General features: G+C 43.1%; 1 protein-coding gene across 1 annotated transcript in view; it reads right to left on the reverse strand.

Annotated features, from left to right (window-relative positions):
- The window catches only part of LOC146808538 (vomeronasal type-2 receptor 26-like), a 100,867-nt gene that overhangs the window by 51,995 nt on the left and 22,528 nt on the right, over window positions 1-26,344 (reverse strand). Inside the window, exon 3 of the mRNA XM_085623988.1 lies at window positions 24,288-24,411. Coding sequence (XP_085480114.1) covers window positions 24,288-24,411 — 124 coding nt within the window. The remainder of the gene's footprint in view (window positions 1-24,287; window positions 24,412-26,344) is intronic.

Consider the following 26,344-nt stretch of genomic DNA (forward strand, 5'->3'; position numbering starts at 1 on the left):
CGTGTTGTGAAGCGGGAGTCCAGCGTATGTCCCACATGTTATGTCAACTGACCTGTGAGTCTGTTCATATGGATGCATTTCCCTTTGTGTGAGTTTGTGTAATAAAGGTGTTCACCACAATCCAAAGTGCCTCATCTCTGTCACTGCAGATCTCTTGCCAGTTTGCATGCGTTATCTATGGCATATTTGTCAAAGATTGAGCATATGAGTGTATGTGGACCTCGGCAACATGCATGCAGTTCTTAATGGCTAATAATCTCTATTGTGCATGACACCAGCCGGGTCAACTACAGCACCGCCCTCTACGGAGGAACAACAGCAAAACTGCAGGAGAATTTATCCACATCCAGGGTGCATCCACATACCTCATCTTCAACATCCCCCGCCCCAGCCACATCACTGTCCACCTTAGATAGCTACAATGGCTCAATGTCTGCTGCAGGATCATCTTCAGACTCCTCACCCACACTCAGGAGGCAGTCCACAACCCCAGACCCAAAACTAACCTTGGACGTCTGTCATCCAACACCCCGTTGGCCCAACTCCGTGCGGCCACCTTGCCCTGGCCACCATTCATCACATCCACAGAACAATTGCATGCAGGAGATAGTTGTCCCACCTCACCAAACAGACCTAGGACTCCCTCCCCGGGCACCTCCACATGACCCATGACCTCTACGCCTTCATGATTCTCTTCCAAATTGGTCTGTCCGAGCAGTATTGCAAGCCCCCCATCAGCAGCTTGAGGCCATCACGGGTGAGTATTGGGCTCCATGTCTGTATTTGATGATACATTGTGACCCATGTGTGTCCTCGACCGGACTCAGATCCCAGTGTATGGATGGCTGGAGTTAGTTCCACACTCAGGCATACTTTGACATATTCCCACACATATGTTGTGGACTCAGCTAAATGACTGCAACATTTGTGACTCTGAGGGTGTACTTGTGAATAAATTGCAATTCATCCTCCGGGATTGTTGGTGCCGTCCCTGCGGGTGATCTTGTATCCGTCTGAGATGGCAATGAAGAAGTTGTGTGCTGAGGATGCTTTTATCCAGGTTACTGTTATGAAGGTGATGTGTGGGGCTGTTGTGTGGAGGAGGTAACAGAGTCCAATGGTGTGCTGGTGGACGGAGCGGGTGTGGAGTAGGAGGCACATGACCTGGTTGTTCTGACAGGGTCTGGTAGGTGGGGCAGCGCTGTGTAGGCAGTTGTAGTTGCACACTCAGCATGCGAAGGTGTCGTGTGTGCGCTTAGGGGTTGCCTGATAGCAGGCGGTTGATTGTCTGGTGGACATTGCTTGGAGGGTGGCTGCAGCATGAGCCTGTTGTGTGATGTGGGTCATGCAAGGACCAGAGGGTCGTGCACTGTGCACGTTGCAGGCGCAGACAGTCCTGCCTTTGGCACGGCGTTGGCGCAACAGTGGCACAGACAAGCTGCTGGCTGCATTAAGAATGGGTGGAGGGGGAAGGGAGGAGCATTTTGGAGGCGTGTGGGTTGCAGAATCAGGGCACTCGGTGGGGCGGTGCCATAGGTGAGACAGCAGCAGGCAGAAGGGGTGAGAAACTAGGCAAAAAGTAGCACACAAAGACAAGGAGGTCAGAAAGGCACAGTGCAACAGGTGTATGTAAAGGAAGGAGTGTCAGGTTACTCATGGGTCACTCTGAGAAAATGTATGAACAATCACCAAAAATGACGGCCACAGGATCAGGCAACAAAATGCGGAGCTGCGCACAGGAGACACACCGTCAGCAGGCGTTGACGTCCCGTTGTGGGGAGCAACCTGCACAAATACATACACAACCAGGTACTTCATGCACAATAGAGATTATTAGCCATGAAGACCAGCATGCATGTTGCCGAAGTACACATACACTCATATGCTCAATCTTTGACAATTATGCCATAGATGACGCATGCAAACTGGCAAGAGATCTGCAGTGACAGAGATGAGGCACTTTCGATTGTGGTGAACACCTTTATTACACAAACTCACACAAAGGGAAATGCATCCATATGAACAGACTCACAGGTCAGTTGACATAACATGTGGAACATACGCTGGAACCCCCGTCACAACACGGATGTTGTAAATCCCAATGAACTGGCACACAAGTTAAGGGGATGAGCCAAACACATCCTGCTGCACACGGAGAGGCTGCAATTCCCCATAGAGCCTGTTGTTGTGATGTCCCACACTATGTCCACCCGTAGCATCCGCAATGTTTCAGAGGCAAGGTTTACACACATTAATGTCTTCATCAGACTCCACACTCCACTACAGATGACTGTCAAGAAGGGTGACTATCATGTCATGGGAGTGATGCTACATGTTATATGCTCCATGGTGAGAAGACATGTATGCATGGTACCACAACATGCACAGAAGCAGTCCCCACACATTCCCAACCCGTACCACCACCAAAAAACCTTGCTGCAATCCTTACCCAAACTGACATTCCCGTGCATGGAACGCTGATTCAGCACACGTTGCAATCCTCATGAGGAATAGCAGGAGGACAAAGATGACACAAGCAGACAACAGGCGCAAAAACCTGGGAATGACAGACACACAAGAAGTCACCTAAAACAATTCTCGCCACACACATGGTCAGTTACGAAACATGAACAATGTTGGACACATGCAAATGTCAAAGAAAGTCTCTCCACAAAACTGTGTGGCATGACATCATCACTCGAGTGACACATCAGAAAACACATCAAAGTCACTTTGCATTCAGTCAGCTGGACACACACATTGCAACACATGCCACTCAATGCTACAAGCTTGCACACTCATACCCAGTGACTCACCATTATGAGAAGAAGCTGCATATGAGCTTGCCTCGTGACCAAACCTTTGATCCTCCGCAGGTGGATGTTCCTGCTCATCCGGATCCAGGATGAGTGGCACTGCGTTCTCAACTGCCATGTTGTGCAGCATGCAGCACACGATGAAGATTTTGCAGACCTTCTCCGGTGCATATGGGAGGGACCCGCCTGTCTTGTCAAGGTACCGGAATCGGCTCTTCAGGAGGCCAAACGTCCTCTCAATCACTCGCCTGGTCTGCCCGTGTTCATTGTTGTACCGGTGATCTGCAGCTGCTCTTGGGTTGCGGAGAGGTGTCAGTAGCCATGGCATGTTGGGATATCCAGAGTCCCCTACATGGAAACATCATGTAAATAAGTGGGTCAGGAGATGCCGTAAGGGCCAAAGATACCGCAACACACAGGACAAACAGTGTACCCACCAACACATGCAGGTTCGTTGTGCAGCCGCAGCATCATTTGTGGCACCCTGCTACGCCTCATGATGTAGGCATCGTGTGCTGATCCTGGAAAACGTGCACAGACATGAGAAATCAGCATGTTAGCAAGACACACCACAAGGGCATTTATTAAGTGGTCATGTTTTCGGTTACGATAGGCTTGCTCCTGTGCCTGTGGTGCTACCAAAGCCACATGTGTCCCATCAATGGACCCAATGACATGGGGCATCCTTCCCAGGGCATAGAAATCACCCTTGACATCTTTCAACTCCTCAGGAGTAGGAAATTTGATGAATTCATCAAGGTGCTCCAACATGGCTGCCAAAACATCACGCAGGACACGGCTGAACATTGTCTGTGACATCCCACCAACATCAGCTATGGTCAATTGAAACGTACCTGTGGCAAAAAAATATAGGGCTGCCATCACCTTCACCTTGGGGGTCAGCGCAGTAGGATACCTGTGTCACGGTTGGAGGTGTGGTACCAGCTTGTTAGTCAAGTCCTCAATCAACTGTCGAGTGAATCTGTATCGTCAGATGCAGGCACGTTCCCTCATGGCAGCCAAGTCTGGCATTGGTCTTGGGACAGGCGGTGCCCTGCAGGACAATGTTCGGAATAATGAAGATTGAGAGTCTGCCAACATCAATGTCAATGAACATAGCACATGCTAAACTGATACTAAACATCAGGTAACTATGGAGTCTGGTGTGTGCAATACATCCAGGACACATATGCCAGCTTGCTGGCACTCCTACGAAAAGCCAGATACACCTGTTGATTGTCAAGTCTACATGACAGTCTGAGTGAACAGCCAGAGATATCACCGGAGTGACACACATCCACATAGCTGCATTGGAAGGATGTCATCTCATCCAGAGAGATGACTGCAAGGCACACGCACAGGTCACATGGAATGTCAAATGTACATATCAAACACATTGCGATGAAGGGTTACACGTGACAACAAAAAAACACAGCCATTGAGACGACGCAGACATGTATGCCTGGGAAAATATGATGTCCGATGCATACAGACCCTACAGCCGTGGGAATCCACATGCGGCATGGTGTGTGTAGATGTGTGCCATGCCCATCTCCACACAGACCCATGTTGGATGCACCAACAGCAGATGCAGTTGACGGAACACTAACAGCAAGCACACACACCTGACATAGTCACATAGGGGCACGCTGATCGTGACATGTCATTTGATAGAGTGTCCCTGTCTCTGGAATCAGGAGACAGGTGCGAGTGTTGATGACTGTGCCATGCCACTGCTGCTGTGCATGACACAGTTGGACTACAGACACACATGTGGAAAGTGTCAAGGTGATGTGTGCCACATAGAGCCCTATCACACATGACATGTATCCACAGGTCATAACAAGTCAATTGTGCAACTAGATGAGATGACCTATGCAATATCACTGGCTGTCACACCTAGGGCCTGCACATGAAAGAATGCAATGACAAGTACTTGATGGACATCCTTGTGCGACTCTTAGCCCTCCATTCCTGGCACGTGTGCGCCTCGTATCACCAATGTAAGCATGTGAAATGCACCATACCCCCGCATTCATTGCGTGTGTATGCCTGGTATCCCTATTGTACTGGTGCCGTACGGGTACGGGTGAAACGCTCCGTACCCCCGCATTCGTTGCGTGTGTACGCCTCGTATCACTATTGCACTGGTGCCGTACGGGTACGTGTGAAACGCACCGTACCCCCGCATTCATTGTGTGTGTACGCCTCGTATCACTATTGTACTGGTGCCGTACGGGTACGTGTGAAACGCACCATACCCCCGCATTCATTGCATGTGTACGTCTCGTATCACTATTGTACTGGTGCCGTACGGGTACGTGTGAAACGCACCGTACACGTCCACTTCCGTTGTTGCGGTACGCAGGGGTTGCTGGACACGCCCCCCCAAGTGACCAGACCCTGGTGGTAATGTATGGGCTCCATATTATAGGTTTGGCTTTGGGTATGGGGTATGTTTCCTGCCCTCACCCCCACCCTGGCCCCTGGGTGTTGTTCTCACCTTCTGCGGCGTGTGCGTCGGTTTCGGTGCACCAGGTCATAGGCTAAGATGACCGGGATGACACGTACGATGGGGTTCATGGAGCGTACGTCGCGTACCGGGGCTCTGTTTGTAGAACTCTGCTTTTACGGCTGTTTTTGGCTCCTGTAAGAAAAGAGCCATACGGAGTGCCGTAGGGACGAATCGTACTTGCTGGACCGGAAACCGCTGCCTAAATACGTCCGTACGTCGCATACAGGCTGTTCCGGATCCGAATCATTGTTTTTTTTTACCCGTACGGTCTTTTGTACGATTCGTACGGAGAGAGGCTTTCTGTGCGAATCGTACTTCCTAGGTTGTAAGGAAAGTTTACCGGGTACGAGTCGTATGGAGAAAACGCTCCGTACAATGATTCGTACAGCCTTTTTTCAGGATTGGAATCGGACCCTTTATAAACAATTCACAAAAAATATAAATATACATTTAATGTGGGGGATTTTTAAAATTATTTCTCCATTGTTGTCTATTGGAAGTCAGTCGTGTTTTCATTTTTAATATGCGGCCATTTTTTTTCCATTTCTATCTATCTGTTTCATTTTTAGGTCATTTTGGAAGACGGAACCTCGCGATTGGGAGCTATACGAATCGTACTTCCTAGGTTGTAAGGAAAGTTTACCGGGTACGAGTCGTATGGAGAAAACGCTCCGTACAATGATTCGTACAGCCTTTTTCCAGGATTGGAATCGGCCCCAAAATGTTAACAATAAAAACTGGTATATGTCTCCTTTCCTATTTTAATTTACATATAAAGTCTAAGAAAATACTACATAATAAGCCATCAAAAATGACTATTCCCAACTTCAAAACCAATGAAATTCTGGGAAAGTACTGGATAATAAACCATAAAAATTTCTATTCTAACCCCAAAACCAACAAAAGTCAGGAAAAAGTGCTGGATAGTAAGCCATAAAAAATAAATTACTATTCCAACTCCAAAACAAACTAAACTCAGGGAAAGTGCTATAAAATAAACCATAAAAAATATATTCCAACTCCAAAACCAACAAAACTCAGGGAACCAGCTGGATGATAAACCATAAAAAATTACTGTTCCTAGCTCTAAAACCAAATAAACTCAGGGAAAGGGCTGGATAATAAACTTAAAAAAATTACTGCTCCAAATCCAAAATAAATAAACTAAATAATGAAAACATTTACAAAATGTAAATATTAAGAAAAAAACTAAAATATAAATTTTTGGGGAAATATTAAAAATTTAACACAAACATTTTCATGAATTTGCTACAAAAAATACAAAATATGTTTTTTAAAACATATAAATTACAATATTTTGAAAAAATTCAAAACTGATGATAAAATATTGATATACTCCCTCCTAAAAAATATATCAATATAACATTCAAAATTTCCATTACAATTGTAAAAAAAATGTAATTCTAAATTTTCAAAATAAAAGAATCAATGTACTAATACAACATTGAAAAAACTAAAATAGAAAGTAATATATACATAATTATTAACATATTTTCCTATTGTATATGCATTTAAATAATTTTTTCAATTTCAAAACATATTTTGAATATATTTTATATAATTTACATATATTTGTACCCCAAAAACACTTTCATTTTTTAAAAATGTTTTTAAATTTTACATTTAAAACTATTATTCAGATATTTAAATACAATTTGTTTAATTAAAATGTATTTTAAATCACATTCTTAAATTACTCCCCACCCTTATCCCCTATAAACCCAACATCCCACTCCTAACATTTTACATAAAATGTAAAAAATAATTAAAAATGTAAACAAATATTTTTAAACTACTCCCAACACTAACCCCCTATAAATCCAAAATCCCGCTCCTAAAATATAAATAGTTGATATTATTTACAACAATGTTTTTGCCATCTATATTTTCAAACCCAATATTTCAAAATTTCACAACAATCAATATTTTTATCAACAAAAAAACTTAGCTCAATATTTTACACCATCGATATTCTTGACTCAATATTCATGCAACTAGATATTGCATCTGCATCCTTGGAGAAGATCAATAGCGTATGCCGCCAGTTTTAGTGTATCACTGTTGGAAGGAATACCTCAGATTGTGTCACTAACCATAATGACACAATACCTAACAAACTAAAAATAGGAAAGTGGATATTGGAAACCCTCAATGGTACCTTGAGATAAACTAAACCTACCCGATAATTGGCCTCTAATTTAAATTTGTCCAAGAAACTTTATTAAAAGCCTTCTCTGCAGCTAAGGCTATAGCCATAGTGTGAAAATGGATCTGTGAAGTGATCTCAATCATATGACGGAAGGTTCTAATATCGACAGCTGCTAGCCGACTCTTGACAAAACCTGTTTGTGATGATTGGATGAGAGATGGAAGAACCTTTTCCAGTCTTTTGATATTTTATAATCAGTGTTAGAACATTAGAATGTTGGGAGCTCCATTGATGACAATGGAGTGCTCCCTGCTTCTACGGGTCGGTAAAAACCCGCAGAGCAACATTCCAATGTTTTAGAAAGGCCTATCGGCACTCGAGGGGATTTAAATCCCCTTGCGCTTTGAGAGGCTTTTGTTTTATTTGTTAGAACATTCTGCCCTCTAGTGGCAGAATGTTCTCATAGCCTTAAAGCCCTTCATAGCAGGGCAATACCGGCTATTAAAGTCCCGTTCCCTTGTGAAAGTCCCTCGCCTTCGGCTCGGGCCTTTAATAGCCGGTATAGCCCACTACGGCGGGCTATAAGTCTAGATTAAGTAAAGAGATAGGACTGATTTCCTCCATTTCCTTTGGGATTACAACTATGGGCCTGATTACGATGTTGGTCGGAAACTAAAACCGCCCGACTCCTTGTCGGATTCAGTTCCAACTGACTCGCAGTCGGTGGTTATGCCCAACCGATTATGATGCTTCTGAACACCATTTGAACGGAGTCCCATTGACTTTCAATGGGAGTCTGTATTCCGACCGACAACACAGGCTCCTATGGGGAAAATGGGTGTCTCCAGAAAACCTTGCACCCTGTCGTGGGCACCCGTTGGTGCCTGCCACACTGTGCATGGTATTACAGAGAGGTCCCTTGGGTACCCCCTCGACCTCAACCAGAGGACTCAGGATGAAGGCGGGCATGCTCAGGGCCCCCAAATTCAGTTTCCGACAGCCTTTTTGTGTCAGACTGACCGAGTTGGAAAGGCTGTCAGAATCCGACATCGTAATCGGTCAGACGGAAACGCAGTCCGTAGAGCTGTATGAATCATCTCTGACCGACTCTAATTAGCTGAGTCCCGGTCGAAAATCATTCGGAATGACCCAACGGTTTCCCTTTGCGGGCGTGAACATCGTAATCGGTCGGTCGAAATTGTTTCTGACAGAGTCAGCCAGAGGAGTTCCGACACGGTCTAGGAGAATCCGACTGTCGGTCAGAGGCTTTCCAACCAACATCGAAATTAGGGCCTAAATGGGCCTAAATGTGCCTCACTAGTGAAACCAAATAGTTCACCTCGAAAATGTAAGTTGTTAAAAAGGGCCAAAAGGTGGGGCGTTGGAAATTCTGGTAAAAATGATGTAGGGCACCCATCTTGGCCCCATGGATGTCATTTAGGGCTTGGCAGGAGTCACAGTCGAGACCCCTGGCTTGTCCCTTGCTTTTGTGACCCTTGGCCCCAGAGGTGGCAAAATCAGTGCGTGGAACACAGAGGCAGCTTTAATGGATGCTGGTTGGAGCTTCACTTATCTGGTTGCTGTCAATGACTTTATTATACATATAGTGAATAATATTATGCACTATTAGTGTAATGGAAAATGGAGTACATTAACTGGAATATGACCATATCAGGGAGTTAAGGTAAGTAACAAATGTTGTCAAATGTATGTTGTATTCATGCTTGCAGGTAAAGGTGTGTTCATATGCGCAAGAGTGCCTGAATGTATTAGTATATGTAAGCATGTGTGTCTGAGTCAAAGTGAAGGTCAAATGGCGTGCAATGTCACTTCCGTTACACCTGGCATTTTAGTGAACTGACGTCCATGTGGGGCCTGGGGCTTTTTTTTCTTTAAGAGAGCTAATGGCTTTAGTAATTTCGATTTGTGAGATTGGTTTGCTAAGAATGTCCATATTGTTAGCACAGGGAGTAGGAAGTTTTGTACACTTCTATATTAAATGTATTCCCTATTTGGGAGGGATTATTTGAGTCTGAAAAGAAAACTTGGAATGCATCAATTATTGCAGCTGGATCTGCAAACAGTTATTTTTATCCTTAATAGCTGTTATATATTAATAGAATTGTTTGTGTCCTTAAGGGTTAGTGCAAGTAATATTCCCACTTTGTTGTGTTCATGAATATTATCAGCTTTACATTTAGTAACAGATGAGCTCTATCGCTTAATATCTTACTATTTTCATATTTAAGATGTTAAATTTAAATGTTATTGATGGCTCAGGGCTCACTATCCTACCTTTTTCCAAAGAGTCAATTTGTTTCTCTGAAAAGGGTTAGTTTTGCATTAACCTGCTTTTTCTTATTTCACATTATGTCAATCATCTCACCCCTAAAGGTAGCTTTCATGGCATTTCATAATGTACGCATAACCATCTCCGAAGTGACATTCTCTGTGAAAAAATTGGTCAACAATTAGGCAATTTAGTCCTTGGAGACTGGGTCCGCTAGTACTTCATCATTCATTCGCTTTGAACCAGATTTATATTGCTGTAAAGATAAGTTCAAAGACAGAGTCATACAAGCCTGGTCCGATATTAGAATGGGCTCAATAGTTGGCTCTATGAATAAATGGAACAAGGTTTTGCGTATGAAGAAATAGTCTATTCTAGACAGGGTATTGTGAGTGTACAAATAAAAGGTCAAGTCACTACCTGTGGGGTTGTACAGTCTCCAAATGTCAATTATGTCACTGTTAATTTGTGGAGCTGTGTATGAGAGCAGTTAGGTCTATACATGTATTGTGACAGTCTATCTAAAGTGGTTCAAATGAAAGATTAAAATCACCCTGTAAGACAATCCGACTATCTTGAGGGCATTCCTGTAGTTTTTAATTCAAAGAGAACCAGAAAGCTGGATCATTGGACTGTGGAGCATAGATGTTTCCAACAAACAACGAGAAACCATTTTTAGTGATTTTAGATAATAGCCATTTACCTGACTATCATAGACAGATGAGTTAACGGAACATCTGGCTAGTTTTTAAACCAAAGTAAACCCACCATTCTTCTTATTAGTAGATGGAGAACATGTGCAATCAGAAACACAGGAGCTTCCATCAAACCAGCCCTGGTCGCTTGAAGAAGTACAATGTCCCTTTTTAGTTTATGACAATAAAGACTTTTAGTATTAAGAAAAATTATTTTGTGTGATGTATGAGCCATCGTATAACAAATACCCTGCAGGACAGTATGTTATACAACATGACAGATCCTCCACAGAAGAGAAAAATAGATGAGATATAAAGAGGATAAAGACTATGGCACAAAAAAATATATTTCCCCAGTTCAAACTCCAACATAATACTATCACCAGTAATAGCCAAAACCCCAATGTCACCCTTGAAACGCCCCCACCTTGAACCCACTCACGCATCCCTCCCCTCAGCCCCAAAGCAGAAGAAGGAGCCATGTTGGGCTCAGCACAGAAAAACAGTTCAATACAGGCGGCCTGTACTCAAGGAACAAAAATCAAAGAAACATCAGCCATGCATGTACATTTGAAAGCAAACACAGCTATTAACCAACCAACACAGTACTGTGATTACTGTGATTTAGATGCCTGAAATAAGAGAAGTGTTATAATCAGAAGAGAAGCTTATGGAAGCCTTGTAGCTTCATAATGAGCTTCATACTCAGAAGAAAAGTGTACAGAAGCCTTGTAGCTTCATAATGAGTCACATACTCAGAAGAGAAGCGTACAGAAGCCTTGTAGCTTCATAATGAGTCACATACTCAGAAGAGAAGCGTACAGAAGCCTTGTAGCTTCATAATGAGTCACATACTCAGAAGAGATGCTTATGGAAGCCTTGTAGCTTCATTCTGAGCTTCATATTCAGAAGAGAAGCGTACAGAAGTCTTATAGCTTCATTCTGAGCGTCATACTCAGAAGAGAAGCGTACAGAAGCCTTGCAGCTTCATTCTGAGCTTCATACTCAGAAGAGTAGCGTACAGAAGCCTTGCAGCTTCATTCTGAGCTTCATACTCAGAAGAGAAGCGTACAGAAGCCTTGCAGCTTCATAATGAGCGTCATACTCAGAAGAGAAGCGTACAGAAGCCTTGTAGCTTCATAATGAGTCACATACTCAGAAGAGAAGCGTACAGAAGCCTTGTAGCTTCATAATGAGTCACATACTCAGAAGAGATGCTTATGGAAGCCTTGTAGCTTCATTCTGAGCTTCATATTCAGAAGAGAAGCGTACAGAAGTCTTATAGCTTCATTCTGAGCGTCATACTCAGAAGAGAAGCGTACAGAAGCCTTGCAGCTTCATTCTGAGCTTCATACTCAGAAGAGTAGCGTACAGAAGCCTTGCAGCTTCATTCTGAGCTTCATACTCAGAAGAGAAGCGTACAGAAGCATTGCAGCTTCATAATGAGCGTCATACTCAGAAGAGAAGCGTAAAGAAGCCTTGTAGCTTCATAATGAGCGTCATACTCAGAAGAGAAGCGTATAGAAGCCTTGCAGCTTCATTCTGAGCTTCATACTCAGAAGAGAAGCTTACGGAAGCCTTGCAGCTTCATTCTGAGCTTCATACTCAGAAGAGAAGCGTACAGAAGCCTTGCAGCTTCATACTGAGCTTCATACTCAGAAGAGAAGCGTACAGAAGCCTTGCAGCTTCATTCTGAGCTTCATACTCAGAAGAGAAGCGTACAGAAGCCTTGCAGCTTCATTCTGAGCTTCATACTCAGAAGAGAAGCGTACAGAAGCCTTGTAGCTTCATTCTGAGCTTCATATTCAGAAGAGAAGCGTACAGAAGCCTTGCAGCTTCATTCTGAGCTTCATACTCAGAAGAGAAGCGTACAGAAGCCTTGTAGCTTCATAATGAGCGTCATACTCAGAAGAGAAGCGTACAGAAGCCTTGCAGCTTCATTCTGAGCTTCATACTCAGAAGAGAAGCTTACGGAAGCCTTGCAGCTTCATAATGAGCTTCTTACTCAGAAGAGAAGCTTACGGAAGCCTTGCAGCTTCATAAAGAGCTTCTTACTCAGAAGAGAAGCGTACAGAAGCCTTGCAGCTTCATTCTGAGCTTCATACTCAGAAGAGAAGCGTACAGAAGTCTTATAGCTTCATAATGAGCTTCATATTCAGAAGAGAAGCGTACAGAAGCCTTGTAGCTTCATAAAGAGCTTCTTACTCAGAAGAGAAGCGTACAGAAGCCTTGCAGCTTCATAATGAGCTTCATACTCAGAAGAGAAGTGTACAGAAGCCTTGCAGCTTCATAATGAGCCACATACTCAGAAGAGACGCTTATGGAAGCCTTGTAGCTTCATAATGAGCGTCATACTCAGAAGAGAAGCGTACAGAAGCCTTGTAGCTTCATAAAGAGCTTCTTACTCAGAAGAGAAGCGTACAGAAGCCTTGCAGCTTCATAATGAGCCACATACTCAGAAGAGACGCTTATGGAAGCCTTGTAGCTTCATAATGAGCTTCATACTCAGAAGAGAAGCGTACAGAAGCCTTTTAGCTTCATAATGAATGAATGAATGAAAGTTACATTTGTATAACGCTTAGCTACCCTGAGGCCTCCTAGCGCTTGTGGAGCGGAGAGCCCTATGAAAGGGCACATCAAACTATGGTGCTGAGAGAAAGAGGTGTGTTTTTAGCAGTTTTCGAAAGATCAATAAGTCAGGTTCACCTCGGAGCGTGTGCGGTAGAGTATTCCATAGGTTAGAGGCATTCAGAGAAAAGGAGCGTCCGCCCCACCTGGATCTTTGAACTTTCAGAGGTTTGGCCAAGAAATCGGAGCTGGAGCGAAGAGTCCTGGCGGGTAGGTAAGGAGTGACCAGGGACTGTATAATGTGAGAGCCGTTTTTCCAGATAGCTTTATTTGCCAGGCACATGGCTTTGAACTGGATCCTGGCTCGGATAGGCAGCCAGTGGAGGTTCTTCAGGGCAGGCTTTGACGATTGTCTACGGGGAATCTGAAGAAGGTGGCGAGCTGCACAGTTCTGGATCACTTGAAGTCTGTGGAGGGTAGATTGAGGAGCACCCAGATAAAGTGCGTTCCCATAATCCAAGCGGGACAGAATCAGAGCCTGATCCATGATTCTCCTCGCCTGAAAAGGGAGCAGGGGGAGAATTTTCCTGAGCATTCGCAGCAGGTCAAAGCAAGAGGCCGAGAGCTTGGTGGCCTGGTGATTAAAGCAAAGGGAGCTGTCGAGCCATACGCCAAGGCTCTTAATCTGTTTTTTGGGAATGGGCATAGGTCCCAGACAGGACGGCAAGCTGAGAGGCGAGGTGGGGGAAGAGATTTTGCCCAAGAACATAAGTTCAGTCTTCTCCCCATTTAAATTGAGGTGAGAACAGTCCATCCATTTAGCTTCTGCCTCAAGGCAGGAGCCTAGAGCGCATGAAGATCCCTCAGGGTGGTTTAGTGCCACCACCAATTGGGTGTCATCTGCATAGGTAATAATTTTGATGTCAAATGGGAGGACTATCTCAGCTAGAGGGGCCATGTAGGAATTAAAAAGAGTGGGGCTCAGGGATGAGCCCTGCGGGACTCCGCAGCTGAGAGGCCAATGATAGGAAGTGGCATTCCCCTCAAAAACCTGAAAGAATCGATCCTTTAAGAAGGACCGAATCCAGGTGAATGCCATTTTTCCCACTCTTAGATTGACCAGCCACTCAAGTAAGATGTTATGGTTGACAGTGTCGAAAGCGGCACTGAGGTCTAAGAGGATAATGGCAGCTGAGCCGCCCTGATCCATAAGTGTTCTAGCTTCTTCAGTAACTGCGAGCAGGGCAGTCTCAGTGCCCAGCTGAGGACGGAACCCTGTTTGGGAGACATGCAGCCGGTTGTTAGATTCAAGGTGGTGGACAAATATGGAGTTAATATGTCTTTCCAGAAGTTTACTTAACCACGGGAGAAGAGAGATAGGGCGGTAGTTGGCCATATTCGAGCGGTCAAGGTTAGGTTTTTTTAGGAGGGCTCTGACCTGTGCACATTTCCATGCCCGAGGTACTACGCCGGAAGTGATGGAGGAGTTTAACATGTCTACAATAACTGAGCCAATAGTATTATAGACAAGTGAAAGGTAACGTGGAGGGGCAGGGTCTGTTGGAGAGCCAGACGTGACCCTAGCAAGGAGACTGTCTAGGGATTTAGCGTCAGTTAAGGGAAATTCTTCTAGAGAATTCTTTGTTTTAGCTCTAGTGCTGGAACAGATATGCACCGGCGAGACGGGAGCAAAATGCTGGCATATCAACTGAATTTTGTGATGGAAATATTCGGCTAGCTCATTACAATGCTGGGGGATATTGTCGTCTTTAGGGAATTCCTGCGGTAGGGAAGACAGAGATTTGGCAATTCGAAATATTTCTTTGGGAGCAGAGGCGGCTGTATTGATTTTGTCCTCATAGAAGTAGATTTGTGCCATTTTGATCTCTGCTTTATAGGATCTTATTGCTTTCCTATACTCAATTTTCCTCACTTCCTCATAATTCAGTCTCCATCTCCTTTCTAGTTGTCTACAGGACTGTTTAAGTTTCCTTAACTTAGGAGTGAACCATGGAGCAGATTTCTCTCTGGTTCTTTTGTGGGCTGGTAATTTTGGCACGAGCGTGTCTAGGGAGTTACGGATTCATGAGTTGAAGTTGCTGTTTGCCAGTTCAGGGTTAGGGTTATAGGGGGGTCTGGTAGTGTTGAGCGTATTGGACCATTGGCTAGCAGAGAGATTCGACCATTTCCTCTCTAACGTCAGAGAGGTCTTCTGCGAAAGGTTAGGGGTACAGGTCTCCCAAGTTAGGGGAACTAGAAAATAATCGGTCCAAGGGAGGGGAATAGGAGTACCCACCGATAGCTTCTGATCATTGCTAAACACAGGGTCAAGTAGATGGCCTTTGTCGTGCGTCGGAGCAAAGCCCTTTTGAATAATTTGAAGAGCCGACAAGCAAGTTGACAATTCAGTGGCTAACTGATTGGAAGGATCGTCCAGGTGGATGTTGATGTCACCAAGGATAGTGAAGCTATCAGAGTTCATGGCTCGATCGGCTAGAAATAAGGGGAGAGATTTAAGAAATTGACCAATGGGTTCTGGGGGACGGTATAGTAGAAGACCAGAAAAGGTACGGGTAGATGAGATTTCTAAGGAAAAATGCATGCTTTCACAGTCAGAGGGGCCCTCCAATGAGGACCGGCAGTTTAAATTATCTTTGTATATTATGGCTAATCCTCCACCCCTAGCTATCTTGCGATCCGCCCTATGTATAAGATAGCCAGGATATAAAGTTTGAACGATGGCTGGATTGGAGTCGTCATGTAACCATGTTTCCGTTAAGAATAGGGCGTCTGGTTGAAGATCTTCTAATAAAAGGTGGAGTTCCGTGGAATGTCTGGGAAGAGAGCGACAATTCAATAGGAACAGTTTCAAGGGGGGGGGGGCAGGGTGGGAGTATTCTTCCGGCTAGGCTGTAGTGTATAGTTACAGGAAGAGCAGCCGGTGGGATTATTAGCGATCTCCAAAGAGTGTTTACATAATGAGCTTCTTACTCAGAAGAGAAGCGTACAGAAGCCTTGCAGCTTCATAAAGAGCTTCTTACTCAGAAGAGAAGCGTACAGAAGCCTTGCAGCTTCATAATGAGCTTCATACTCAGAAGAGAAGCATGCATAAGCCTTGCAGCTTCATAATGAGCTTCATACTCAGAAGAGAAGCATGCATAAGCCTTGCAACTTTATAGTGAGCTTCATACTCAGAAGAGAAGCTTGCTGAAGCCTTGTAGCTTCATAATGGGCTTCATACTCAGACGAGAAGCATGCATAAGCCTTGCAGCTTTATAGTGAGCTTCATACTCAGAAGAGAAGCAGACAGAAGCCTTGCAGCTTCATAATGAGCTTCATAATGAGCTTCATACTCAGAAGAGAAGCAGCATACATAAGCCTTGCAGCTTCATAATGAGCTTCATACTCAGAAGAGAACCATGCATAAGCCTTGCAGCTTCATAATGAGCTTCATACTCAGAAGAGAAGCATGCATAAGCCTTGCAGCTTCATAATGAGCTTCATACTCAGAAGAGAAGCATGCATAAGCCTTGCAACTTTATAGTGAGCTTCATACTCAGAAGAGAAGCTTGCTGAAGCCTTGTAGCTTCATAATGGGCTTCATACTCAGACGAGAAGCTTAAGGAAGCGTTGTAGCATCATACTCAGAAGAGAAGCTTACGGACTGTTGTAGCTTCATAATGATCTTCATACTCAGAAGAGAAGCTTTTGGGAGCCTTGCAGTTTATGATGGGCTTCATACTAGGCTAAGACAAAGAAACATCTAAGCTTTGACATGTAAAACAATCTATACAATGCCTTAAATGTTGTTAAGTTTGTACAAAGAGGATTTAACCATTTGCATATTAAACATAGAAATCTATTGATTACAGCTAGAACACTATGTCTAGTAGGTAGCCTGAAGAGAAATGTTGTACCAGAGGAACTAGCAAATTTGATATATAGAATGCCTACTACCCGAGAAGATAGAGAATCATTAGTAAAATACGTGGAATAATAAACCTTACACGGTAGGAATAGCAAAACAGGAGGCTTAATTGTATCCCAAAATACTGTACATTTTCCTGGAAGAAAAGCAAATAAGGCACTTATTCAAAAGGATATCATCCAGGTTCTGTAATTGACTGGCAAGAAAGGGACAGACTGCAAGGTAAAAAATTTTAGGAGACTAATATTTGGCTCACAAAGTTTTCTAGGTCTTTTGGTCCATCAAAGATCTGTGGGGCTTTCGAAGGTGATCCTCATCTTTGCAGGGCTTGTAAAAGAAAAGGTGATGTTCAGGGACCTGATCTCAGAGCGCAATTCAAGAAATGTTTTCCTTCGCTCTACTGTGGGCTTGGGGTAATCTTGAGAGTTGCCCACTCTGTGGCCTTTTCAGTTGAAAGTTTTAATTTGTTTCAGCCGGTTCGGAATCATTTCTGTGTGTTGTTAACAAAGTGGATGAAAAATAAGAGCTCCAAGGCAATTGGGCTATATGCGTGTTGGGATCCTCTGTGTGCTTTCAATCTTGAAGCAATAATCATATGACAATTCAAGTACACGTGAAAGCCAAGATTCCAAAAGGACTTTTCAGTGCTCGCCATGCTTTCTGGTAGTACACAAATTCTCAGGTTACGCCTCACTTCTATTTCTGACTTCTAGGGCAGAGATTTCCTTCTCCAGAGAGATCACTTTCTGTGTCAGTAGGTCTAATTTCTTCATGAAAGTCCTGGTTGTCTACAACTTTGCTGATTCTTGATTCTGCTTCTCCCATACAGTTGGCAAGATCTTACACATCCTGTCCGAGGCCATTAATTTCAGTCTGTAAGTTTTCTGTATTAACTTTGGTAGATTGTGTTAAATCCTGCAAAGCAATGAGCTTTAATAAGATAGTTTTAATGTTATTAGATAGGTCCTGTTTCCCTTTAATTGGGGATTCCAATGAGTGCGGATCCTGTTTGGTATGCTTCTGACCAGGCTTTCCATCTCTCTGATCTTTGGAGCCTCTGTTGTCTGCTCCGGCTTCCTTCTCTTTCATGTCCGCCATTATTAATATACAGTTGTTTGCAGTTTGATGAAGTATTACTTTTGGGATGCATAAGGTTCTTGCAGGGACACGTCACCAACCACATTAGTTGGGCCTATTGATGGCCCTACACTAGAATGTGAGCACCTCCTGGCATCTTGTATTATCCCTCTCCCATCAGCTGCTGATCCATAATGGCAAGAAGAAGAATGTAAGGGTTCACCAAACCCACCTTAAGTGACCACAGGACCTTGAGGAGAAGGCGCCACTGTGTAGAGCTCAATACAATCAGTGCCTTTTTTAGGGCTACTGTGAGGTCCCTGAGGTATGAGGCAGAAGATGTCGAGGAGCTATGCAGCACAGTATACATATAAATACAGCCAGCAGCAAATGCAAAATCTTTGTTCTGAGGTGATTAGAGGCCCTCCTGGTGCTGTGTCACTTTGAAATAAATGAAATTAGGGCTTTAGTTTGGAAGTCGCCTGCATCTTACAGGCGGTGCTAAAAGGCTAAATACTCTGCCGAACCTACTCTGGGGTCCTTGCCTGCTTGAATTTTAGTCTGCGTGGTTTTTTAATAGTGTTCATGAAACAGGACTCATAAACTCATTCGTGCAGGGATATGGGCATTGTCGGAGAAGGCGCCGCCATGTAAAACTTAATAAAGCAGTGCTGTATGTAAGGCCTGTATGAGGGGCAAAGCGGTATTACGTAGAGGATTTTGTGGAGATTCGTGGCACAGTATATTTGTGAAGATAGTGAGCTGTAGAGGAAACTATCTTGCTCTGCGGCGAATGGAAAATTGCCAAGAATTGCCCAGACCTGTTCCACTGTGTGACAAAGGCAGGCAGAAGAAATTAGGCCTCTGATTATGAAACAGGTGTCATCTTACATGCAGTGCCAAAGCTCAAAAATGATATGCCGAAGATTCTCTTGATGCCCTGCCGAGTCAGATTTTAGTCCGCCTAGCCATAGAATATGCAATCCTACCATGGCGGACGCCATTTTGTTCCTCTTCAGACAGCGTCAGAACTCGTCTCATCAGTTAAACATCCTGTCATATAAAATATGCAGATTTGCTACATGCCACCTGAGCTTTGGATGTCATATCGACTACGGCCCCCGTGTCTTCTGAGTGAGATGTTCCTCTGGTTGAGCTTATGTCATCCGTGAAGCTGTTCTCGTTTGGAGCTCTGCTCCTAAGCCACCATCTCCGTTGGGCACAAGCCACCTCATCTAAAGAGCTTTGGCTGCACGTTACAGAATGATAGCAGGGCAGTGTCTTTCAGGAAGGACTAGAAGAATACAGGCAACAAACTAGTATATTATGGGGCATATTTACAAGTCCCTATCACCATAAGAATGTCACGATAGGGGCTTTGTCTTATTTACAAGGCAGCGTTAAGCCTTGTAAATAAAGGGGCATAACGCCACCTTGTAAATAAGGCACCCTTTTACGCTGTACTTAGAATGAAAGGGGTGGGCAATGGCTGTTGTGGTGGGCGTTCCACTGCAACACCCATTGATTTTGACACTGCCCCATATTTACAAGGGTCGCATAAATATAGGGCACCGTCAAAATTAAGACCAGGGAAAACCTGGTCTTGACATGATGAAATCAGGAGAAATGCTGAACTTCTCCTCGTTTTTGTTGTTTCTATGTGTGCTACATTGTGCAGCACACATAGAAACATCCAAACACAATGAATGATTGTTTATTTGCAGGAGGGTGTCCCTTCCTGCACATAAACAATCATTAAAAAAATAGGATTTGCAACTTCTATGTGTACTGCACAATGCAGCATACATAGGAATTACAAATCACCATTTGTGATTGTTTATATGCAGGAAGGGACACCTTCCTGCACATGAACAATCACTCCCCCCTACGCAGGCACCTTTGCACTATGGTGCAAGGGTGCCTGCATTGGACCTAGGCAGCTGAATTTAGCGCTAGGGGAAATGCAGGGGTGTACAGCATCTTTGTAAATTCGGTGGTGTTAGCATGTTTTTCTTAACGCAACGCTCCGTCATTCTGTTGTACATATACCCCTAATTTCCCAATGGTCAGACATGCCAAGAGATTTAAGGAGAAGGCACAGGGATGACAATGTGTAAAAATTCTGATTTTACAACATGATCTCAAATATGTTCAAAGGGATTAATAGTCCAAAATGCACACAAATTAAAGCATGTGGCAGAGGACAGTGGAATCACTACTTTATGACATATTGAAAAAAAAACTGTTTTTGCAAGATTAATGACAAATACATTTTAGAAGAACTGCACACATGATTTGCAAGAACTTAAGAAGTGATGACCGATCCCACGTCGGGCTAAGGGCAGCTGCTTGATTTATTCTATGATTTCATGAATGCTTCACTACCTGGGTCACTATAAAACACCTACTTTTTAAAGCAATCTCAGCTAAAGCTATAGGAAGGCTGTTTGCAGAGATGTCTTAGAGCTGGAAGCAGGCAAAAAGTGCTGTTTTTTTGCAGTTCAGGACTGGGGAAAACAGGCAAGATCTGATTCTAATGAGTTTCTATGGCTGTGAAAGTCCCCATATCAAATAAAAAAAAATTGCAAAATGAATTTAAAATACCTTTGACTGAATTACAAACTGCACCCTGTTGGCATGGGACATAATATACATTAATATAAAACGTTTTTACAAGAATAAAGGCCAATGCTTCTGTGAGATGATTCTCTGTGTTGGTAAGACTGGCTGGAAATCATAATTTTAATCGGCATGTTTGGTGGAATGCTTGACCCTAGCTCCTTCAAGCTGATCTGGATGAGATTAAATATGAGAGATCTGTGTCAGAGGAGATGATGGGGTTTTGATTAGTCTTTTGATGCCATATATGACCGCATAGAGGACTCTCTTTGGGTTGGTGGGGGGGAGGTTTCTGGGATGTAGGACTTTGCCTTTGTTGAGAAACTGCATTGTTTGGCAGTTTTGGAAATATATATATATATATATTTATTTTTTTAACAGAGTTTTTTATAGCGCGAACTTGATCCAAAGGTATTGGGTATCAGAGCACTTCACATAGCACTGCAAGAGGACATATTCATTTTTGTTAGGTACGGGAGATTAAGTGATTTGCCCAGAATCATAGGATGTTCAGTGTCATTGCTGAGACTCGAACCCAGTTCCCCAGATTTGAGGTCAACCGACCTAGCCGTTAGGCCAACTCCTCTCCCCATATATGAATGTGGCAGCAAAGCCTCCACTTTCCACCACAAGAGTTGTTGAGGTCACGCATATTTTGGGCCTGATTTAGATCTTGGTGGACGGGTGACTCCATCACAACATCTCATCCGCCGAAATATGAATCCCATTATATCCTATGGGATATATATTTCAGCGGACAGGATAGCTGTCACTGTAAACCATCTGCCGAGATCTAAATCAGGCCCTTTGTCTTTTAAAATATGTGTTTTGAAAGTAAAGCCATCGAAATCATGGCTTAAATCCATAACATTGGTGTAGTGACGCTTAGTTGTGGGGCAACTCATTAGAGAGTCAGACTTTCAGGTGACCTTGGCTGGTGTTGGTTGAGATGAGCAAACATTTTATCCCCAGATAGTTGCCAAGGGGTACATTGTTGACCTCCAGGTTGGATTCGGGTGATGCCACCCTCCCTCATTGAATGTGACTTGCAGCAGAGCCTTAATTGCAGAATTGTGCATCATTCACCTTTTCTTTGGGAGTACTACAATGGGCTTGGGATGGAGACTGAATATTGTCAGTGGCAGTGTAGATGTTGGGGGAGGGAGCATAGTTTTAGTGAGGCACTTAGATCTACATGAGTTTATATCTGTTGCCACCAATGTCAGTGACCAGAAGAATGTCAACAACAATTGAAAGGTTACTCTCTCAGTGTTGTCCTGCAGCCTGGAAAATGATTTTTGTTCTTGCAGAAGGATGTTAGCCTTCATCTTCTCATGGTATTTGGTGATCGTTTTTAAAGCTTGCCTGGCTGGGGTAGTCTCCTTCAGCAGCTGCAGGATCTCTATAGGTTTGCTGGAGCAATGAAACGTTTTTGGGAAGAGAGATGCCTTGACTGTTAATGAGTGGTCTTAGAGATTGACTGGTGAGGTCAGTAACTGCTGATGCAAGCATGCATACCCTTTAAGATAACTCTAGACCTTCCATCACTGATTAACTTAAAGCATTTTACAGTACACACAAGAAGCAATAGGCTGATGAAATGGAAAGAACAGAGCTTGTCAGAATTCCTTGAGTAAAAAATGTCCCAGTTTATCTGGTCATTTGTCTTCTCAGAATTTAGCAGGACCATGTTCAAAAGAACTGCAAACATTTCTGCAAAATCAAATGCTTCCAAAAGAGAAACTTTACCTGGATATTATACTTGATCAACTCTGATCAGTAAAGATAAATTGATGAATAACTTTACAATTTCTGCATACCACAATTCTTATTGGGAATGTGTAGTTCAATTATGGTTCAATATAATTAGGCTGTCTGGTTTTAGGTTTAAACCTATAATAACTGATTAAACCCCACCAAAAAGTCCTTGAGAGTAGGCTAGGTGACACGCTTAGTGACTTTGGAAATGCAACATGTTCCATGTTAGAGTGCTTGCCACTTGGTAAGCAAAGCAATGTTGAAGAGCAATTCAGGAACTTTTATTCTACAATGTATGAGAAATGGCTTGCAATGATGCATAGATATGTCCCTTCACCAACCATGGCATTTGAAGTCAATGAAACCTCACTGTGGTACTCTTACAAGTTGGATATCCCTTCCATCAAGGGGAATTGTCTACGTAGTTTCAAAAGTGCTGCTTCATTTTTGACTGCTTCAATAACTCGGAGGGCATAAGTGCCCAGTTCAACACAAATGTTGCAAAACCTGCCCAGAGAATTGCAATTTTCAAGGGCACCAGTATTGGCCAGGAAAGCTATGTCAGTGGCCAGAGATAGCAAACTGTGTACTGGCTGTTTTGGCGTTGCCTGTCTCGTGTCAATGTTGAGAGGGCCTTTTCCCAGAAAAAGGTTTACATGAAAATGAAAGAGCGAGCGCACATGACCAAATTCTCACGTAAGAAGTATTGTATGGTGTACTGCAATAAGTTTGATTTGCAAAAATGTATTTGGACCTCATATACACTGTACGTACACTGTCTATATACCATGCACAATCAGTGCAGAAAGCAAGCAATAATAAAAGCAAAACTTTCCATAAAAACCGGAAAAACACTGTTTCTGTTGTTTTTAATGGCGCGAAAATGTGTAACCACGGATGACCACTGTTTTTTTAAGGTTTTGAAATCACTTGAAAACACTGAAAAAACTCCACCAGAATTTACCAAAAATAGAAACTGAAAACAGGAAAGCCTAAATATAATCAACATTTTTGAGTATTTTACAGACGTTATGAACTGTGTCCGATTTTGCTAGGAAAGAGACAGTAAGGGTGAAAATTCAGTTAGAATCCTGGTTATGTGGCAACCTACTTCCCTAGAACCTTTAAATGAAGCTTATAAAATATATAATAAGTAAATTCTAACCACAAAAGCCTACATCCATCAGAAAGATAATGATTTTCTTTGATTCAGGGTCTTTTACTACAAATATCTGGGAAGAAGTGAAGGAAAATCCTGAATATTTCCCTTGAAAGGGCCTGATACTTTCCTCTCTTTGGATCTAATATTTCTACTATCTAGTTTTGCACTAGCTTAACTCATTTGGTTTATGTCGCTATGCTTAAACATTTCCAAAATACAATGTCTAAATCCTTAAGACTCTTATTTTCCTGTATGATCATTCTACCTGAATCATTTTTACAGCTGAGATGTGCTTCCTTAAACCGTTTCATCTTTTCTTCACTTTATGACTTTCTAGCCCAAATTGCACAAACATCTTGAAGGCATGCCAAATTGTTTATCAAAAATGGGGATCACCCATTACCGTATTAATCTGAATATATTCAACAAATTGTCCTCTTCATACACTTTTGTTAAGTATTTAGGAACCTATCAAACCTTTAAAGTCAATCAAAGGATTCCTGTAGAGGTTAAGTGATAAAACATACTCATATAATTCACAATTTGCAGAATACCCTTCTCCAAATCATGTCTAAATGTTTGTCGTCCCATCGGTGTCCAGTAGGGGTTAGCACACAAGTACTTAGACATTGATAGTCTGATTAAAGTCGAGAGGACATTGAATGATGCATGTCTAGAAGTATCCCCACCTGTGCCATTGCTGATTTCTCCATGTGAACAGGGCACACAATCAAAGCAGCACTTGGGCTTTCCTTCTATTGCAGCCTTTCGGTGACCAGGAGGACAACTGTCGCTGCAGACAGAGCGCGGTGACTGTAAGACAATGGAAAATGCAATGAAAAAAAGAGAAACAACAATGAGTGTGGACAAGCATGAAGGACACAGGACACCCATGGTATGGTAATGTGTACTAAGAGGAGACTAGAAGGTGCACACAGTTATTCCTCAATGCTTCCAGCACCATGAATCTTACATTCTTTCATCAACTTTCATGGCTGTCAAATGTAAGTATGGTCATAGTCATAAGTATAAAAGGTTGAGATAAAATATGTGGGTTAATTAATGTTTCCTATAATATTTTAGGATCATTTAAGTTAGAACCACACATGAAGAATCACTCTTGAGGTCTGTTCTCTCTGGTGACCCACGCAAACCACCCAATGATCTCTGTGATACTTTTAGACTTTCCAATTATTGTTCAGTATCTCACCAACCTATTTCCTGGAATAGATGACATGCATGACCTAGTGACATCTGTTTACAACAACCTTATTTGGAAGGGCTCCCTAAAGAGACTCTAGGATGTGTTTCAGGACCTCCTGGTGGATGTTTTCCAATCAAACTGAATATTGATATCTTATGGATTTCCTAACTCATTTGGAGGTTTTAAAAGGATGAGTATATCATAAGGCCAGGCCCTGTTTTTGTAATGCTAATTTCTCAAAAACAATGTAACATACTTAGACCAAATCAAGCAAGGCACTGAGTAAAATGCTACTTTAATACCACTTTTTATTTGTCAACAAAGGCATTGTTCTGTACCAGACAGCACATACATCTAAGGGAGCTAACATGGAAATTATAATTTTTTGACCCTCCATTTAACTCTACCCCCAGATGGAGCTACAATAAATTCGACATGCTGAACCCAAATGTGATGCACTTTTTTCTTGGAATGTTTCATGCAGATTGTCCTGTTTACTGTTTTGCGTTGCCTGGCAACAGAAGGGCCTCTTTGTTTCAAGGACCAGATGGACATTATCCGGTAAGGGGAGGTGGGCTGGGGAAGGAGGCAGCAGCCAAAAATACTGACATAGCAGGGCTGTGTTTAGCAAAGTTCACTCTTGTGGGCCTTGAAACCCTGCATCAGGCTGAAAGGTCCAGGTATGGGGCCCCTTCCCTGGGCATCCAAGCCATTTTCCAGTACTATTTGGCTTCAGTGATACACTATTGCTGTGAAGCCCAGGGGATGAAACTCCCTCCCATGGGCCTCACACCACATGGAGTAGTTTAATGGAAGTAGGAAACCAGGTACAAGTCCTGGCATTGGGTCTAAATTCTGAAATTCTGGGAAAATCATTAAACCTTCGTATACCTAAAAAAAATACTAATTGCCCTTTGTAGTAGTATTGGTACTTGTGTAAAGTGCTCCAAATACTTTGTGCTGAGTTTGTTCTATATCACACTGGAGAAAAGGAACCGCGATGCCATGTCAGAGTCACCTCACGTCCTGCCACTGTGCATCATGCATGACTCATAAACTCCTGGCTGAATGGAAGGGTGGATGGATGTGTAAAAGGATAGATGAGTGAAACGATAGATGAGTTGATGGATGAATGAGTGAAAGGATGAATGGATGGACAGATGAGTAAAAGGATGAATGTAAAGTTTTATGAGTGAAAGAATGTATGAATGAGTAAAAGGGAGGGTGGATGGATGGAATGATGAATGGATGAGTAAAAGGGTGCATGGATGGATGAGTGAAAGACTGGTTTGGACTCCCCATTGTGGCCACAAGACCTTGACTAGCATGACTTGGACAGCCATTGCAGCTGCCGGTTGATTTTCGGACACAGACGCGCCTCATCCTAGACGCGTGCGCTGGTTTCACTTTTTTAAAACCACGCGCCCCGAAGAATACGGACAGCATAAACAGCTGCCGGATGAATTTCGGACACTGACACGCCTCGCCACTTTCAAACAGACGCGTGTGGCGTACCTGATCTCACTCACGCACCCAATAGAC

This window comes from Triturus cristatus, chromosome 8 (assembly GCF_964204655.1).
Source record: "Triturus cristatus chromosome 8, aTriCri1.1, whole genome shotgun sequence".
In the NCBI taxonomy this organism is placed as follows: domain Eukaryota; kingdom Metazoa; phylum Chordata; class Amphibia; order Caudata; family Salamandridae; genus Triturus; species Triturus cristatus.